The 19,895-nt window shown below is 39.1% G+C and overlaps 2 protein-coding genes across 3 annotated transcripts in view; both read left to right on the top strand.

The window, feature by feature from the left end:
• The window catches only part of arhgap27l (Rho GTPase activating protein 27, like), a 45,574-nt gene extending 33,321 nt beyond the window's left edge, over positions 1-12,253 (top strand). The window contains exons 10-22 of one of the 2 annotated variants that reach the window (XM_041817521.1): positions 1,444-1,524; positions 1,652-1,717; positions 6,250-6,317; positions 6,563-6,650; positions 6,917-7,018; positions 8,741-8,839; positions 9,025-9,103; positions 9,464-9,583; positions 9,716-9,814; positions 9,889-9,966; positions 10,232-10,366; positions 10,509-10,614; positions 10,937-12,253. In XM_041817521.1, the coding sequence (XP_041673455.1) occupies positions 1,444-1,524; positions 1,652-1,717; positions 6,250-6,317; positions 6,563-6,650; positions 6,917-7,018; positions 8,741-8,839; positions 9,025-9,103; positions 9,464-9,583; positions 9,716-9,814; positions 9,889-9,966; positions 10,232-10,366; positions 10,509-10,614; positions 10,937-11,114 (1,299 nt within the window). In that variant the 3' untranslated portion in view covers positions 11,115-12,253. The remainder of the gene's footprint in view (positions 1-1,443; positions 1,525-1,651; positions 1,718-6,249; positions 6,318-6,562; positions 6,651-6,916; positions 7,019-8,740; positions 8,840-9,024; positions 9,104-9,463; positions 9,584-9,715; positions 9,815-9,888; positions 9,967-10,231; positions 10,367-10,508; positions 10,615-10,936) is intronic. The other variant, XM_041817522.1, reaches the window with a different exon arrangement.
• Positions 12,254-16,007: 3,754 nt separating this feature from the next.
• On the top strand, positions 16,008-18,829 carry ccdc103 (coiled-coil domain containing 103). The gene is made up of 3 exons (XM_041778430.1): positions 16,008-16,087; positions 17,202-17,350; positions 18,378-18,829. Exons 2-3 carry the CDS (start codon positions 17,205-17,207, stop codon positions 18,472-18,474), a joined length of 243 nt encoding a protein of 80 aa, XP_041634364.1. The 5' UTR covers positions 16,008-16,087; positions 17,202-17,204; the 3' UTR covers positions 18,475-18,829.
• Positions 18,830-19,895: the final 1,066 nt, after the last annotated feature.

Genomic DNA, 19,895 nt, shown 5'->3' with positions numbered 1-19,895 from the left:
TCAAGCTCCAAACTGCAACATATTCAATTAACTAATCATGCGTTGTTGAAAATGTTTTGGAAACTTGGGTCACGACTTGCCGTAAGACGGACTGGTGGGTCCTGAGGCCAGACTAGTTTAGAACCACTGATCTAGATGATAAAGTAAAAAATGCTCCTGGTTTTGCATCTCATTCATTTTTGTGCTGCTTACTTGAACTAGACTAAAATTATTCAAGATTGTTTGGCTGCAGATCATTCATCTGAGAGGTGATATTTCTCAGAAAGGAAGTGGAGTAATTTCCTGATACAACGTGTCTATAGTTTTAGATGGAAAAAAAATAATCATTCAATATTCAAATTCTGCCAATAAATACATGCAGTTATTACAGACTGAGAAACATTTCATAAATAAAACAGAGAAAGTTCTGGGGTCTAATCTGGGATTAATTATGTGTAGATCAATTTTAGAAGTAGATATGTAATTGGTGGCACGCTTTAGCTTTGCTAGCTCTCACTAAAGCTAGCATAGCTACACTAGCTACATAACTAACGTTACTACATGAGCCAATGCATCCAAGTTAGCTTTGGCAATGTGATCTTAAGCAAACAAAGATAAAGGTAACTTAGCGACATAGATAACATAGATAGGTATCCTACGTAGCTGCTTTGTGAGATTAGCGATTGCTACATTAGTTAAATTAGTTATGTAGCCGTGTTAGCTTGATGTTTTGATTGAGAGCACCCATGTACATTTAGGACCATAGCTTTATTAGTGGTACACAAGATAACAATATTTTTGAACAAGTGCAACTTGTTTAACTTTGCTTGAAGAAGATATAATGAACAACATGAACACTTTGACATGAAGAATAAGATCGTAACTTGTGTTAACAACACTAAAACTTGCAGAACAAGATCGCAACCTCCAAAAACATTCGTGTTGCTTGTGTGCATTTAACTGTTACTTATCAGAACAAGAATAGATTCCTAAACAAGATCCTGATTGGCAAATCTGCTGGATTGGTCAGATGCTATGCCTGTCATTAGCCATATCCATCGTGCAAAGCTTCAAGCGGAAACATTTATTCCTGGTCAGAGACTGGACCAATCGGGGGAGAAGAGACAGTGGCTACAGAAGGGATTTAGCTGAACTGCAAGCCTGAAAACAATGGTGGCCAGTGAAGAGAGTGCAGAGATTAGCGAGGATGCAGCTATAGTGGCAGTTTGATCAGAAAGCTTTTCTTGGTGTAACAGATGTTGTTTCTCTTCTCTCGACTCGCTTTAGCAAGAGTTTGATTACCCAACTAGCTCCACTGATAGTTAACAACAGTAGCAGCTGCCTGTCGAGCTTTTGTCATGTAGTTCAGTATTTTTTAAATATTTTGAAAGGCGCTGCCCTTTGTCGATCGGCTCCTGAGGGATATTTTTTGTAAGAACTTTTCCTACTTTTTTTGTGTTTCAGACATTTGCTTCAAGCCACAGGAGGAACATGTCTGACTTCACTGATATTTCCAACAGAAGACACTCTCCAGACAGTCCACAGGTAGATGCTCACCTGTCCTATATGCTCAGTTTGATTCATCAAACTTCAAATTTCTCCTCTGTTCATCCCTCCATTATTCTTTCATTTGTTGACCCATTATAATGCCATCCTGTTTTCCCTCATCAAGCTCCCTGACAGGCACAGACTGAAGAGGAATCTGTCTGATCGGAGCACAGGCTCCCAACAGATGAGCGTAGGTGCTCATTGGCTGTTCTCGATGCTCGGTGTCTCTTTGGGGTGTCTCTGGTGTTTTACCGTTTATCAGAGCAGACTGTTGTACTAACATTTTTCCATCACAAAGGACAATTAACTAACAATTTAGTTTTAAATTTCAGTCACTACCTTTAATCTGATGGGAGTTTTCTGGGTAGATTGGATGGACAGCGCCCCCTGCTGTGTGTCCTCTACACTACAGCTTTAGTCAACACTTATGTATACCAGCTTGTTTGTACTTGCTTGTGTACTTGCTTAGTGATAAATCAGGGATAAACTTTAACTTTTGGCACCAGAACGGCATCAATCACAGGGACAGTAAAGTGCAGATCAGCTAATGTGTCAGGCTGACCATAAGGCCTGATGACATTGACCTTTGACCTTCAAAATCTCATTAGTTCATACCTGAGAGGAACTGAACATGTTTGAAAGTTTAAGTATAAAGGTCCAATTAAAAGATAGGGATGGTCTTTTCACCCCTGGTTATGCGCCTGGAACCTGCAGATGGTTTTTGGGCCCTCGTGGCAATGCACCACCTATCTGGGTTGGGACGGTACCCGAGGCCAGAGGGGTTGGGACCCTTCTGGCGGTCACAGGCCACTGAGAGGGGGTCTTCAGATGCCTTGAAAAAGTATATATATAAATATAAAAATAATTATACTGTTGCCACTTTACACCAATTTTGCCTAATTTTAACCTGTTTTCATCACTTTTTTTCCTACCAAATTTTGCCAATTTTATCCAATTTTTGCAAGTCAATTTTGTCCATTTTGAACCTTTTTCACCAATTTTTCCCCATTGTTGCCACTATAAACCACTTTGTACGGCCATTTTTGCCCATTATAACTACATTTCACCATTGGTTATGCCAATTTCTGCCAATATTGTCTATTTTTCTTCCTCAGTTTAACCCTTTTTTGCCAGCTTAAACCATTTTTTCTTTCCATTTCACCAGATTTTCCAGCCGTTTTTAATCCCCTTTTACCACTGTTCATGCCTATTTTTGCCACTTCAACCCCTTTTTTCCCCTTTTTTGCTTATTTTTTTTGCAAGTTTTATCAAATTTATGCCACATGTAACCCATTTCTGCTTCTTTTAATTCCCATTCCACCACAATTTACACCAATTTTGCCATTTTTAACACATTTTTACCACTTAAACCATTTTTGTCAATTTTAAACACTTTCCACCACCATTTTCCATTATTGCCACCATTAAACATTTTTTACTCCAAATTCAACCCATTTTTGCCACATTTCACTATTTCTTATGCCCTGCCTATTCTCCTGCCTCAGTTAACCCATTTATGCCAGTTGAAACCAATTTTTCTTTCAATTTCTAGACATTTTTGCCACTTTTTATACCTGTTTTTGCCACTTGAACCCATTTTTGCCATTTTTTGCTTTTGGAGGTGTGTACTTTTGCCATGTCTTCAACAGATTATTTTCCCATGTCCTTGGTAAATGCAAGGACATCCAGAGTACAGCCAGGGTTCTGTAAATCCTCCTGGTGCCCTCAGTCAGCTTGTTTCCATTACTAGCCTTACTCTAGCCCCAATTTTTGACCCAAACCTGCATAAAAGTTCTGCACAGCACTTTATATTCATTTTTTTGCCAGCACTCATTCATTTTAGCACAGAAAAGGTCAGTTTTTAATACAAACACAATGTAGTTCAGCATTTTCAGCACTCAGCCATGAGATATGAACCATCAGTTCTAATTATTTCTGCATGTTTTACCTTCAGCTGAAGATGGTACAGAGCTACATATGAAATATTTGTTTTTCTGCCAAATTTTAATTTTTAGATATGACTGCAATGAACATAGAATCCTGTGGGTGGTGCCGGCAGGACTTTTGTGCCCAGAAATCGACCTGATTGTTTTCTACTAACTCCATCTTGTTGGAATAAATCATCGTATCACGTATTAACATTTCTCTAGCTCTAGCTGGGTTCTTCTGTTGGTTCGGTTGTTAATGAGGATTTTGATTCTGTCCTCTTTCACTGCAGGATGTCTGTCTTTAAATCAGTGGTTCTCAGCTGGTGGATCAGTACCCAAAAGTGGTCCATGGAGGTGTTTTCAAAGGGGCACGAATGTCTGCCAGTACTAAAACCCTAAGCATGTTTTATTTGATCCAGTTTTCTGTGATAATGAGTGCATTTTGGTTGTTTTCTTGAGATCTTGACTGATTTATAGTTTTATCTTTAGTTAACCAAGCAGGTGTTCTATGATAATGTGTTAACATATTGAGATTTTTAGAAAACAACCAAAACTGCCATTAATCACAGGAAACAGAGTAAAATAAAAGGTATGCATGTCCTCAAGGGTGTTCTGTGACAACGGGCATTTTCAGCACGTTTAATTTAATTTGTCTTGTTTAATCAAATATTTTGTTTTATTTAAGGTCCAAACTTTTCTTACAAAAATAGTTTAAAGTGACATGAAATTTTTAGGTATATAGGTCACAATGTGCCATAAAAGAAGTGGTGGTGGGTCCTGACCAGTTGAGAACTACTGGTATCAATAAAACAAAAATCAATATCAGACATTTGTAGGATCTCAGAGGTCTATGACAGTTTAAGAAATCAGTTTTAAGAGGTGTTAAAAACTGGCTCACCTGTAGTGACTGCAAAGACAAATCCCTGCTGTCTCAAGAAGGATGTAGGGATCCTAAAGGAGTATTTCTGGGAAACATCCAGGAGAGTTTGGGGATGCATTGTTGGTTTAAGTGGAGCCTGTGTGAGTTACGGGTCAATGAGAGTTTTCAGGATTGTTAATGTGCTGCTTTGGATTCCTTAGGGATTTAACTGTTGCAAAGACAGGATTTAAAAGGAGATTTTAGGTGTCTTGTTTTTTGTTTAGTGTTGGTGATCTTTGAGAAGTCTTATGGAATCTATAAAGCACTGAAATTAGACAACATGCCCTCTTAAGTTCTCTCTAAATAGACACATTTAACAAAGGGCCCCCTAAATAGACAAATTTGTCAGCATTACCTCTTAAGTGTCCTTTAAATAGATACATTTAATAAAGTGCCCTCTTAAGTGTCCTTTAAATTGATAAATAAGATCAAGTGCCCTTGTAAGTGACAAAATTAGGTCAAGTGCCCTCTAAGATGTCCTCTAACTTGACAAATCAGACAAGTGCCCTCTTAAGTGTCCTCCAAATTGACAAAATTTGGCAAAGCGCCCTCCTAAGTACTCTCTCAATAGACAAAGGTTGAAAAAGTGCCGTCTTAAATGTCCTCTAAATCATTTTTTTTTTTCCCAACCATTTTTCCTTGGAGCCCACCCCCCCACCCCACCCCACCCCACCCCACCCCACCCCCCACCCCCCACACACACACACACGTACCTAAGAAAAACTGCCCCCCCCCCAGGACCCAAGAAATAAGAAAAATTGACACACTGCTGCCAAAAATCAACATAGATTTTAATTATTTCACTGAGAAAACCCTTAAAAAAGGCCTATGCATGCTTTTCTTGTCAAAATAACTTTGTATAAAATACTTCATAACTTCTTTATCATTGTTTTAGTCAATATTTGCAAATCTAATTTGGCAGCCTCTGAGCAGACAAAGCCTGGTGCCCCCCCCCCCAAGATCTTTGTCTGCCCAGGCTGGGTACCATTGCTCTAAATGGACAAAATTGGGCATTGTACCCTCTTAAGAGACCTACAAATAGACAAAAGATTGACAAAGTGCCCTCTTAAGTGTGCTCCAAATAGGTGAAACTAGACAAAGTGCACTCCTTAGTGTCTTCTCCATTGACAAAATTAGACAAAGTGTCTTTGTAAGTGGCCTCTTAATGGACAAAATTTGACAAAGTACCATCCTTAGTGACCACCTTATAAATCAGCAATACAGACTTCGCTATAGCTATCTGACAACTTTTGAACAATGGTGCCTTTCTGCATACAGTAGGTGCCTTTTTTATCATTTTTGCCCCTGACCCTCATAAATCCCAAGTCTGCCACTGCCTTGGCAATCTGCTAGAGGTCCTTCAGGAGAACTTTGGGGTCCTAAAAGAGTAACTAAACTCTACCCTGGAAGATAAAACATTAGCTGTCAGAGGTTTAAGTGATTCAGAAGCATACTCATGATGTTACAGAGGTTTCTGTAGAGGTTTTAATGTTCCAGCAGATGACTCAGGAGGATCTAGATGTCATAATAAACATTTGTTTGTTCTAGTTTAGTTTTCCAGTGAGTCCTTGAGGTTCATTGAGGAAGACCTTGAGTTTTCTTGTGACTATTTCCTGGTGAGGATTTGATGAAAGGGCGTAGTGTGATGGTAAGTCAAGAGTGTTTACAGTTCAAGGAAGCATTTCTAAGGCGAGACTCATGGTGTAAAAAGTTTTATTCAGAGGTATATAATTGTGTCAGAGCTGCAGGCAAAAAGATCTGCTCACCAACCACTCCCATGTTTGTACTGGGTTGTGTTTCAAAGGCAACCTGCAGGCTCAGAGAAACCTGAAGACTCACCTATATGACTGACTGGCTGTGCCTTTGTTTCTACAGTGCCATCTGCTGGAGAAGGCAGGAATCATCAACAAGACCAAAGTAGCGGATAATGGGAAAAAGATCAGGTAGTGTGTTATTGATTGTAGAGCCTCAGTTTGTCAATGAAGTTCTGTTAAGCCTGGCGCACCCCACACATGACGACAATGACAGTTTTAACGGTCTGTGAAGGGAGAAAGAATGGATACGTGTTTTATGCCTGCAGTTTTCTCCATTTTACATGTGATGAAGTGACATGTATGTGATGAAGGCTGCTCAGTTAGAACAAAGAGTCGGTGGATCATGTTTGATCTGTGTTTGTTGTGGTTGACAGGAAAAACTGGAGTCAGTCCTGGACAGTCCTCCATGGTGGGATCCTAACCTTCCACAAAGATCCCAAGTCTGCTCCAGCTGGGAACGCTGTAAGATCCAGTTTCTTCACCAGTCAGACATACAGTTATAAGAAATGATCACACACATTGGCACATGCCTCACAGGAGATCATTTCTGTTGTATCTCAGCTGTTTTGATTTTGTCGAGACTGAGAGTCATTCATAAATTTGCATAATAAGAGGCTCATCTGAGTGGAGTGAAAGGTGGTGTGTTGTAGCTGTTAGCCAGGCAGTTCAGTTCTAATGCAGGCCAAACTTCTGAGAATGATATTTATCCTTGTTTTTTCTGTCTTCAGAGTAAATCCTCACAGATTGTTCCAGAGTACACAGTCGAGCTGAGAGGAGCCTCAGTGAGCTGGGCCCACAAGGACAAGTCATCCAAAAAGAACGTTTTAGAGGTACAACCATTTTAACCATCATAAACTGTACCAGAACAAAAAATGTGAAGGGTACAAGAATGATGACTAGAGATGGTCAGAAGCATAAAATGAAAGGAAGTAGGCAGGTTAACATAAGGTAGAAACAATCATTTGAGATAGCTGATATGCATGTAAGTATGCGTATGAATTAAGGCAATTTACCACTGAGCCTTCTTACAGTACTGGAAATACAGCAAAGCAGTAAGAGCAGTGCAGGATATTTAACATTAAGCACAGCTCAGGTGCTTTTTGAATTAAATACTTTCTTGCACTTTGTGACTGTTGTTTGGTCATCAGAATGACTCTGTGACTGTTGTTTGGTCATCAGAGGGACTCTGTGACTGTTGTTTGGTCATCAGAGTGACTGTGACTGTTGTTTGGTCATCAGAGTGACTCTGTGACTGTTGTTTGGTGCTCAGAGTGACTCTGTGACTGTTGTTTGGTGCTCAGAGTGACTCTGTGACTGTTGTTTGGTCATCAGAGTGGCTCAGTGACTGTTGTTTGGTCATCAAAGTGACTCTGTGACTGTTGTTTGGTCATGGCTCTGTAACTGTAGTTTGGTCATCAGAGTGACTCTGTGACTGTTTGGTCATCAGAGTGGCTCTGTGACTGTTGTTTGGTCATCAGAGTGACTCTGTGACTGTTGTTTTGTCATCAGAGTGACTCTGTGACTGTTGTTTGGTCATGGCTCTGTAACTTTAGTTTGGTCATCAGAGTGACTCTGTGACTGTTTGGTCGTCAGAGTGGCTCTGTGACTGTTGTTTGGTCATCAGAGTGACTCTGTGACTGATGTTTGGTCATCAGAGTGGCTCAGTGACTGTTGTTTAGTCATCAGAGTCTCTTTGTGACTGTTGTTTGGTCATCAGAGTGGCTATGTGACAGTTGTTTGGTCATCAGAGTGACTCTGTGACTGTTTGGTCGTCAGAGTGACTCTGTGACTGTTGTTTGGTCATCAGAGTGACTCTATGACTGTTGTTTGGTCATCAGAGTGACTCTCTGACTGTTGTTAAGTCATCAGAGTCTCTTTGTGACTGTTGTTTGGTCATCAAAGTGACTCTGTGACTGTTGTTTGGTCATCAGAGTGACTCTATGACTGTTGTCAGGTCATCAGAGTGACTCTGTGACTGTTGTTAAGTCATCAGAGTCTCTTTGTGACTGTTGTTTGGTCATCAGAGTGACTCTGTGACTGTTGTTTGGTCATCAGAGTGACTCTGTGATTGTTGTTTGGTCATCAGAGTGACTCTGTGACTGTTGTTTGGTCTTCAGAGTGACTCTGTGACTGCTGAGTGGAATGTATCTGACCAGGTTCTCATAACTCTGTGTCCATATCTGAACTGCCCACTATACTTGCAGTACACTGATCTAGCCAAAACGGTATACAGCATACAGCATGCAGTATGTGAATTATGTATGACCACAGTTTCTCACAACTACTGCCAAACACAGAATGCTATACCTTAACCTTACTGTGTTTGACAGTAGTATCTAGTAGGTGGTTTTGATGTTTACCGCCTCTTGTGAAGTTTCAGTTTCTGTGCTGCCATGGACAAAGGATACTTTTTTTATTTTTATTGTAGCGTTATATTTTAAGGATCTCCATTTTCTGCCCTAATGTGTATGAACTATATCTAAAAGACTGCTGTAAAGTGTGCAAAGTGTCTAGGCTGTGCATGATTGTGGTTTATTTGTGTCTCCTTGCAGCTGAAGACTCGACAGGGCTGCGAGTATCTGATGCAGTACGACACAGAAAGCATCATTGGGGATTGGCTCAAAGTGATACAGGACACCATCAGACAGCTGGTAACAAACACTCAACACCACAGCTAATCTGTTAGTCCTCTGAACCGGATCTCCCATAAAATAAGTCAATGGAAAAAAATAAAATGAAAGAGTTACAGAGAAATAGAGTGAGATTAAAGTTCAGACAGAACTGGGATAGGTATACCTGCTGTGAAAGGTTGTTTCATACAGTTAAACTCTTTCAGGAACTGGTGTATGTGTCTGAAGATGAGGAAGAGACTGACGGTGCTTCTGACAAAGAGGACAAAGACAGGAAGAGAACATGTAAGTTATCAGTGTTTCTTTATCAAAATAGTCTCAAATATGCATCTTACTGTATTTTTAATAATTATTAGTCTTAATGGAGGTGTTTTCCCAAAAAACTTTCACGTTAAATTCATGTAACTTTTGAAATCTTTAACTTTTATGGCCTGTGTCCATTAACAACAATTTTGCTCTGGCAGCGCTCAAAACTGTTAGTTTTGGACACATGTACTTTAATAACTATTCGGTGTGACCAAATACTTTTGTCTATATAGTATATCTCTAAGTAAGCATGAAAACAATGTAAAAGAATCCTGTCCTGTCATTAGCTCTAGCGCCATGAACGCTGAAAGCCCTTATATTTCTTATTCTGTGTTTCAGCCACCAGAAGTTCATCAGGAACAGCCGACTCTGAGCAGAGACGAGTTCGAACCAAACTACGGCGTTTCCTCCAGCGTAGGCCGACTCTGCAGAGTGTCAAAGAGAAAGGCTACATCAGAGGTAAAAAGGACATCTCAGCTCATTGTCAGAAAGCAGCTAAATCAGTGTGATGGCAGTCAATTATCAGGCATTACAGTTGATTTTTTACTTAATACCTTTATTAATGCTTCAGTTTTCAATGTTAATATCCAGATAACGTGTTCGGCTGTCACTTGGATACACTCTGTCACAGAGAAAACACCACCATCCCCAAATTTGTGGAGAAGTGTATCAGAGCAGTGGAGAGGAGAGGTAAACATCAGCAAACAAATACACAGTTTAATCAAACAACCACAAATGAGACTAATCTAAGTGTGTATGTTCAGGTCTGGATGTCGACGGGATCTACAGAGTGAGCGGGAACCTCGCTGTGATCCAGAAACTACGACACAAAGCAGATCATGGTAACAAATGGTCAATCTTCCTGTCTCTGAGACAGTCTGTATGTTTGACCACCACTCTGTCCTCTTACCTTTGCAAAATTTCATCAAAAATACTCAGGAATCAATAGACTTGTAATGAAAAGTACATCCTGATTGTCACTGTATGTAGATGATGTAGTGGTATACTTGGTTGTTTTAATAATTGTAATTGTCACCGTATGCAGATGATGTAGTTATATACTAGGTAGTTTTAGACACACAACAGCCATTCATTGTCTCTCTGCAGAGGAGCAGCTAGATCTGGAGGATGGTCAGTGGGAGGAGATCCATGTCATCACAGGAGCTCTCAAACTTTTCCTACGGGAGCTTCCAGAGCCGTTGTTTCCCTTCAGCTGCTTCGAGAAGTTCATCGCTGCAATCCGTCAGTAACAGAATCCACACCTTATACATAACTTCATTCAAAAAGCCCAGTTGCAAAAGTGTTGTAATGATGCATGGGTTGTTGTCCCCAAAGGCGTGGACATGTTCTATTAAAGCAACTCTTTGTGTTTTGTTCCATGCAGAAGTCCCAGACTACACCCTGAGAGTCTCCTACATGAAGGACCTGGTTCGCTTGCTGCCTCTGCCAAACCATGACACCATGGAGCTGCTGTTCAGACACTTGCTCAAGTGAGTTTACACTCAGACTTTGAAAAACTAAAGCTAGTGACTGAAGACTGCATCACATGTACTTAGGCACGGATAAGGTGTATTTTGATAAGAGCACTCAAGCTACACCATGGTCTTGGCAGTCATTGACCCTACTCTGTGATTTTATGTGGTCTTCTGCTTCACAGCTGAGTTGCTGTTGTTCCTTAACACTTCCACTCTCTAATAATATCACTCACAGCTGACTGTGGAATATCCTGATCAATTCCTCCTTGTCAAAACCTTCAAATATGAAAAGTCCTTTAAACCTCTAACAGTCTTTTTTGTCTCTCTCTCCCTCCAGAGTGATCGATCATAAGGAGTCGAACAGGATGTCATTTCAGAGCGTCGCCATCGTGTTTGGCCCCACGTTGCTCCGGCCCCAGACCGAGTCGGCCAACATGACGATCCACATGGTGTTCCAGAGCCAGATAGTGGAGTTAATGCTAAAAGAGTACCATACCGTCTTTTCCAAGAGGTAGGGGGAACCTCCAGGAGCGCTCCTGAAACCCTCAAAGCCCCCCACTCAGACCTGCCAAAGATCTTCCAAAGTGTCAAAGAACTCTCATTACCTTTGGATCAAAGTTTCACCTCCTTAAGTTCATCAGAAAGTGAGCTTGGAATCAACTGGCTGTCAATGTTGAATCCTGATCACTGTGCCTTTACTGACCCTGGTCAGCGGTCTGGAGCCTGACGACTTCTCAAACCACTGTGGCACCATCTAGCGGCCTGAATTGGTATTGAAAGATTAACTCTTAAGGATCCAAACCAAATACCAACAACAACACTTCTCTGCACCTTAAGTAGGAATACTTGCTCTTAGAAGCAAAGCCGTCATATTAATGTCAGGATCCCTTGAGAACTTCGTAGATCTTAGACCAGGAATACAACAGACCTGCAGTCTTTGATAGATTATCCAACTTCATTGCAAAGAATGGACCACAAAGAATTTCTGACTTTATGAAAGAATTGGCATTTTAGTTTCTCCATTTGTCAAAAACCTTGTAAGACTCTGAACCCAAACATGATTTCATCCTTTATTAAGGCTGCTCAAGAACAAATTTATGTGGAGTTTGCGTCAACTCCAAGGCACTTTCTAGTAAACATTTAAAATGTAGTTGTTAATGAGCCCAGTTCAGACCTAAGATTTTCTATGCAACAAGACCATTTTAGAACGTTGCAGAGGACGATTGTTGATATGTGAACTGAGCTGTTGCAGCTCAATCAGGTCGGCTGACGGTGTTGCCTGTAATTCAGTTCATCAAATCACCAACTGGGTTTAAAAGGCAAGACACGTATGTTTCAACAGCCAGTTAGCAACTTCTTAAGCCTGTGCAATGGAAAACGTTTTGTAATGGCTACAATATGTTTCTCAACAGTTGCCAATAAGGGCAACATTATCTGAGTTATTCCCCTGATGAAATTAAGTCACAGTATTTCCTCCAAACTAACCTTTGCCAAACTTCAGTGTTCAGCAGCCCAATCTAAGACCTGAGAATCTTCTGGGGCCCATAAAAAACCTCTCGTACAACAATAACATCAGACTCAAATATTTAGTTTTTATTTACCAAATTTTTGTCTGATAAACAGAGATTTTCTATGCAAGTGCTTTGCTTTCAAATATACTAACACTATAGAGCCCTTGGCAGTAACCTTACTTACACGTTATTTATTTTTAAGCCATACAGAGGTAGAATTGTTTCCTGATCTCTGGAGAGTTTGTGCGTCATAATAACTGCAGCGCACTTCATCAGCTCTCACAGACAGTAGGCTAATCTTTATTTTATTAACACCATGCCGTTACCAACCTCTTCATTAGATGCGTAATATGTAAGACCAATTTGCATGGAAAGGGGGTGTTTCTTTCACCAAATAACAGCATAATGGCTCAATGTCTCTACACGCCAGTGCGTATGTGTGGTGATTGGCCAAAGAGAAACCAGACTCAAGAGCCTGGTGTAGTTCACATCTTTTAGCATGAGTTTGCGAGTGAAGGCAATCTCCTCTTTGGCATTGTGGCAGAGTGATGGTGCTTTCCACTTAATCTCAGAACTTGAAAATTCCGAGCTGACAGTCAGGATACTTCATCAAATATGCACCCTGAGCTCAGAATTCTGACTCGGAAAGTTGGAACAATCCACGGTACCCCAGTTGCGAGCTCCTAGCAAATGGAAGACATTCAACTCTGATGTGACGCCATTCACAGTAATATAGGGAAAATCAGCTTTGTTATCCAAGAAAATGAGATTGCGAAGTTTAAATCTTCAGAAAAAGACCGAAATCTACTTGGCGTCACAAGAAAACCTAAAAAAATGGAATAGTTGTTTTGTATGTCCACTTCAGGCTTTCACAAACTTAATGCCACATATTCTCTATTCCTGGGGGTTGCATGGTGGCGCGGAGGTTAGCGCTGTTTCCTCACAGCAAGAAGGTTCCTGGTTCACTTCCTGGTCAGGGCCTTTCTGTGTGGCGTTTGCATGTTCTCCTCATGCATGTGTGGGTTCTCTCCATGCTCGTTAGGTTAATTGGTGACTCCAAATTGGCTGTAGGTGTGAGTGTGAGCGTGTCTGGTTGTTTGTCTCTACGTGTCAGCCCTGCAGTTGACTGGCGATCAGTCCAGGGTGTACCCTGACTCTCGCCCAGTGAGAGCTGGGATAGCCTCATGCCTCCTGTGATGCCACATGGGATAAGCTGTGTAGACGATGGACAGATAGATTTTTTTCCTGGTGCACATTTGTGACCCACCGGAAACAGCTTTGCGACCCACTTTTGGGTCCCAACCCACCAGCTGAGAACCACTGCTCCAAACACTGAAACTGCTCTGGGAATAAGAGGCAGAAATTAATAAAAGATGGGACATCTCCATCCTCTAACTTAAAGCACAAATTAGTGTAAGATTCTCTGGTATTCTGTAGAAGAGCTGGCTCCTGCTCACAAGAACCACATCTTAGAATAGCTTGCCTATGACTACCATCATAACCTGTCATCTCAAATCGAGTGGCCGATTCACTCTAACCAGCAACCAGTGCTCAGTAGTATTTCACTGTGCAATTTAAAGCGTTTTTATGATAAAATGAGGGAGAAAAGCTGTTAAAGAGGCATTGCTAGCTTCTTAGATGTAGGCTTATTTATCCCCTTTCATTCTAATTCCCAGGGGCTTCACTGCTAACAGCATTTAGGGCTGTCAAGCCAAGTTAGAAGAGCTTATAAGAGACCAAGACGAGGAATGAGGTGGGTGATCGGGTTGTGACTGAAGATGTACTTGTGTATAGTCCGTTGGTATCTGAATGTTCAGTATGCAGCATTAATGCTAAATATAAACAGGGTGTTTGATCTGAACTGGGCTTATGAAGCGCTTTGATTAAATGTGGTATTATAAAATCAAACATGTTGATCGCACAATCACATAGAGCTTTAAAAAACAAGTTTCTACCCTGAATGTAACCAGCTAACCACCTCTAGCAGCACTTTGTCTTGCTTTAAAGGAACCAGATCAAACCAAGTACACTCAGTTAAGACCTCAATAAGATCAAAACATAACACCTCACTTTTCATTTTTATGTCAGACCTTGTAGAAAAACAATATTATCCCAAAGTCGCAATTGAACATTGTTGACATTTCATCGGGGGTTTAACCAAGAATTATTGCTACACAGCACCTCTTTGGTGGCAGAACCTGAGCAGAACCACCTACGCCTGTCAGTTAGGGTTAAGTCCTAGCACCCTGATATGTCAACCTTTATATGCAGCAATCCAAGAGGCCTCACAATGCTTGAACCTTCAGAACTCTTCACCTCTGCGTCTTGTTTCTATCTTGAGTTTTTAGACATCCCTGCTGGTATAAAAACAAACGTTTCAGGTATTTTAGCAATCAGATGCCTTTCAGAAGACCTCTGGAACAATGCTGCTCTGTGTTGTGCTCCCTGAAGCTGGAAAACACATTTGCACATAAAAGGACTTGATACCAAGTATTTAAATGAGAGGACTTTGGTTGTATTAAACACTGGATGAACATTTATTACATGATGACCGTGGTCACGGATATTATGGAGTCCTTGGATCCAGTGTTGCAGACTAAATGTTGGAGAGAAAATAACACCAGAGGAGCAGTGCCTTTTATTACAGGCTGAAGAGGATGGGAAATGAGTTCGAATGCAGTCTGAATATTTCTATTTAAAACAGAAATAAGAGCATTTATTGAATGTTAAATAAAAAGAACATTTAAAGGAAGGTCAGGGGACCGAGGATAGTTCCCTGAGGGACACCACAAGTTATTACAGAGGATTTACAGAACATTAGTGTTTTTTAAAGGGATTAATTTTACAAAAATATTTTTACTTTTGTATTTCTATGTTCTGCTGTAAGAATAATTCTAGAAATTCTCATCTGTACAATGCTGTATGATTTTATATTATTGAGGTTAAATGTATTACAGATAAAGAACAAAGTTGACATGGAAATTTAAGAGATTAAACTCTGTACATAAGAGGGTATTTTACTGACCTTAAATAAAAATGAAGCTGATCCATACAGTGGTGTTTATGTGTGATTTTATGATTTTCAAATGGAAACTGATCACAGGCAGACACGCGGCATACAATCTCATAAATAATCCTGCTGATTTTGGAAAGCAGAAGAAAAGATGTCTTTTCATAAGTGTAAAATCTGTGTTGTCTTAAACTCAGACTTAGTAAACAATCACATATATATAACATTCACATAAAAAACAGGTGTTAAGTGAAAGGGAGATAGTATTCTTACTTTTGAGTTAGAAAAAAAGAAAATACTGATGCTGATTATAATAATAATATTGATACCAATTATAACATTTTATTAAGAATGATAATATAGTAATAGTATAATAATATAAACTTTACTTATAGTGCCTTTAATATGAGATGTTACAAGCTTTTTAGACAAGACAAAGGTAGGATATCTGGAAGTAATAAAATAAACACCAAAAAATCAAATATGTCAGAACAAAATGTGGGCACAAATGTCAACAAAAAAATAAAGTCACTGAAAGAAATAGCGATGAGCCAAGGCAATTACTGTAGTAAATCTAAAAAACAACTAAAATATAACAAAAGCAATAAAAGACAATAGGATATGACGTATGAATAAGATAACTGACAACGTAATAAACGGGAAAAAAAAGTCTACGTAACAGAAGAGGGAGACGACATCACATCAGTGATGATAGAACAAAAATACAATGATTTAAACAGATAAATAAGAAATAGAAAACCCTGTGAATTAAAGAAAGAGCAACCGACTTTTAAGTCTCAAATTGGATCAAATATTTCATCTTACGCCCTTCTGGAACACTCCCTTACTGCGCATGTGTAGACCACCTGCCCGTCGTCATGGAGACACTTTGTTGTACCCGACTACTGAGGATACTGGAAACAGCACAACAACTGACTGTGAACACGAGGAAATTAAACTTTTACAGGTAAGAAAATAAAGGTATTTTCAGTGTCCGTTTAGTCTTCGTAGTAATTATTAGTATTAGTAAGAAGTAGCTTTAGTAGCTTTAGTTAACTCTGGGGCCAACGGAGAATAACAGAAGTTTTAGCTGAATGGTGTTAGCCCCGGAAGCTAACGGTGGCTAAATATTTAAAAAAAAAAACAGTAGTTTTATTCGTTAGCCATGACTTTAACAAGTCCTTCATACTGTCGAAATATTTACCAGTCAAGTACCCCTATCGTTTAATGGCGTACAAAGTAAAACAACTGAGATGAGTACATGTCCTGTACATAAATGGCACCGTAAAGTAAAAAGTATTAGCATTTAAGTGTTTGTAACAACAGTCATTATGTAGCATAGCAAACAAACATAGAGCACTGATGAGTATCTTTCACTGAAAAAGTTTATAGGCTGTTAACGAGAGATCTCTCTCTTCTTTTTTGTATTTTATTTAACATCCTTCATTTACAGTTTAGGTCAATCACAATTAAAGATAATATGAGAGCCTATGATTATAAAAGACAGTGGCATATACATAAGGTTAACCCTTAATGATACAAATAACATTAGAATAATCTCTGGGAGGTATGAAGCTTAGATGAAATGGCAAGCAGAATAAATGAATAAATATCTCAATTTGACCAATTATGCATTACTATCAAATATCTATAATGTTGAGGAATACATCATAAATGTTCCATCACATTTCACTGAAGATCAGGGTGTTAACCAAATACATTTTTGTAATTCAAAAAGCGACTGAAATTCAATTGCAAATGAGAAAAGGGTGGTTTGAAGCCTAATGATCTCCTTTGTGGACAACAAAATGCTCGAATAAAATAAAGTAACTATATGGCAGAGACATTTGTTGCTCTTGTTTTCATAACATATTACATCTTTCAAGGAAAACTGTATAAAATGTCAGCAGAAATGAAAATGTAACTCATATCTGACCAAAGTTGTGTGGTTACATAGCAGTGAAAAAATAAATGATTCAATGTTTCATCAGCATGTCCACTAATTTCCTAGGTATTATCATACTCAGGTTATTTTTTTCAAACCTATTCCCAACCTACCTGTATCTGTGTGACATCATCAGGTGATGGCAAGCTCACAGCGTGATGTCATCAACTTCTCAGCACTGGAGAGAGAGCTGCAGGGAGCCATCGAGTCTGAGCAGAAATACAAGAGAGAGAACGAAGCCAAACTGAGAGCGGTCAACCAGAAGGTCTCCTACGACCAGTTCAGGTAACTCCAGCCTCCTGGAAGCACTTCCTGGAGGCTTTAAAGACCTTTAATGTGTCCTGAAAACACTTCTAGCTGATAAGAGGCCTTACTGGGAGTTGTGGAAATATTTTAAAAGGTATAGGGTCCTAAATGCAGCCATGAAAGCACTTAAAGCAAGACAAGGTCTTCTGGGGAGTCCTGGCAGCACACTGAACAAGAAAGGGGTCATTTTAACAGTCTTGTAAACAGATTCTACATGTGTCATGTCATCTGTCTTTAAAATACTTTCAGGAAATCCTACACAGGTCAAAGGTTTTGTCATAACTCCTGGAATGTGTCTGAAGAGTGTGGATATAAAATGTTTTATTCTTTGATTATATTTTGATACCACATGTTTGAAAACAACACAGTCTTTCTTATTTTAGTGTCAAAAAGTAACATTAACTTTAAAAATCTGCACTGATTTCATAAGACAGAGAGGAATAAATCCATCATAAAATGCTGTCAGACACAAAAAAACAATGATAAAGGTGCACTACCAAAAATTTTCTGTAATTTTTGCCATTCTAAAACACAAAATCGACCAATTATGAGTCTGACAGACTTATGTTTTTGTTTCTGTCATGTCCAAAAAGGTATCCTTATCATCTAATTTTAACTAGAATCATACAGACATTAAAACTCTAGTATTATGACAGCTGTTCCTGAGAATTAGGTGTCATCATGAGATGAGCTGTGGGCTTCATATTTAAGGCATTCTAGGACCATTAAAATGATATCCAGGATGTTTAAGAAGGGTTTGCTGTTCCTTTACAGATACTGGATGCTTTAGAGATTTCCGTACTTAGTCTTCATATTTCCAGGATACCTAATGTGTAAATAAACCAATGTAAAAATGTTCAAAGGTATTAAAAGGAGGTTTATGAAATACTCAATGTCCTTAAGAAATGTCTCAGGAGTCATTGAAAATCATCTAAAACATTAAAGTCCTTATAGGGCTCCTTAAATTTTCTCCAGGTCCATTCTCACATGTGTTTGTGTCTGTCAGAGACCTGGTCCTGTCGTGTCACCTGAGGCCTCTGGAGAAGAAAGACAAAGATGGAGCTCCACGGAAACAACCCTGGAACCCTGTCGCTCCGACATGATGGACACCCACATCCAGAGTTTTTATGAAATATTAAGAAATTCTCCTTACACCGCAACCAACTTCTAATAAAATAGATAAGCAAGTATTTAACATCCCAGCTTGATTTTTTTTGTCTTTCTTTAGATTCAGTTTTTTCTATTTGTTTTCTCTGATTTGGTCAAGAGTTGTACTTTAATAAAATGAGAGTGAACCATTAGGGTGTTTTTTCTTGTCTGTGCTTCTGATTTAAAATAGTACTAAAGAGATAGAGGCAACATAATCAGTCTTTTTCTCAAATACAGTATCTGTAAGGAAAATTCACAATACAAAACTGTGTAAAATACACAAAAAATACTAAAGCAAAAATAAATGAATAAAATTGAGACAATAATGTTACTCCCCTGTCATTCTTGTGCTCATAACTCAATCGTATTTGCACCTTATGATTATGATTGAAACAATAGCATTCATCAACTACTCAGTTTGTCAAGCTGCCTGAGATTTTGTACCTAATAAGTCCAGCAGGTGGTGCTGCAGACTCAGGGTTCTGCTTTAACTGAGGAAAGAAAAAACAATACCAGCCACCAAAACAAAGATTGCAACAGTGAGTAAAAAGTTGAATCTCCAACATATTTCCTGTTTTTTGAGACTATGACGTAACTAGGCTACCAATAATTTTAATTTTTTTGTATCAAATTGAATAAATAATTAAAGTTTAGTTCTGCATACACTCTTGTTTCACTTTTCTCATTCTTGTTGCTAAAATTTCGAGATTTTTTTAAACTTGCGTTCATCAAACTTCAATTACTTGATGTGAAACAGGAAGCGGTTTGAGTTAAGTAGGTTCACACAAAGAGGCGTAAACGCTGACAAGATGTCTCACTCTGATTCAGTTTCCTCTCTCGCCGTCCGAATGACAGCTACTTTTAAACATGAGGGGGGTCAGGAACAAACTGGCTTCCAGGGATCAATGAATAATTCCAAGAGTCGATAATGTGTTAAATAAAACACTATGGAAATTGTTATTGGATTGAAGTGCGACCTTTCTTATCCATAAGGGACTTCTGTGACACCTCAAGGAGAAACAGGCTGTTTTCAAAGCCTTCTGCCCAAACAGTCATCCTGGAAAGTCTTTAAAATAACTCTTGAATCTTTACCATTACTGTTAATATTCATGTAAGATCTGTTTTAAATTATGAAAGACATAAAGGGTCAATTTCACGTAATCGTATATAGATTTTTATTTTTGTTGATTCTGTTAAAAAGTTTCCAGCATACTGATTTCATGATTTCAGAAAACAGCGTATTTTCTCTCAAGGTGGGCTTAAAAATTCACAATAATGCATTATGGATATTTTAAGCGAGTCCGTGAAGTCTCATCAACGTTTTTGTGTGTTCTTCGAAGAGTGAGTAATCTCGAGGGGTATGGACGATCTTTGC

The sequence above is a fragment of the Cheilinus undulatus genome, linkage group 21, assembly GCF_018320785.1.
Source record: "Cheilinus undulatus linkage group 21, ASM1832078v1, whole genome shotgun sequence".
Classification (NCBI taxonomy): Eukaryota; Metazoa; Chordata; class Actinopteri; order Labriformes; family Labridae; genus Cheilinus; species Cheilinus undulatus.
Note: the sequence above shows the minus strand (reverse complement) of the source record. Positions and strands in the feature narration are given on the sequence as shown.

Bases quoted from the DNA above. Each gene is read 5' to 3' on its own strand.
- ccdc103 (XM_041778430.1), top strand. From the start codon at position 17,205: ATGGCAAGCTCACAGCGTGATGTCATCAACTTCTCAGCACTGGAGAGA. The intron at 17,351-18,377 runs GTAACTCCAGCC...TGTGTCTGTCAG, and splicing joins GTCTCCTACGACCAGTTCAG to AGACCTGGTCCTGTCGTGTC.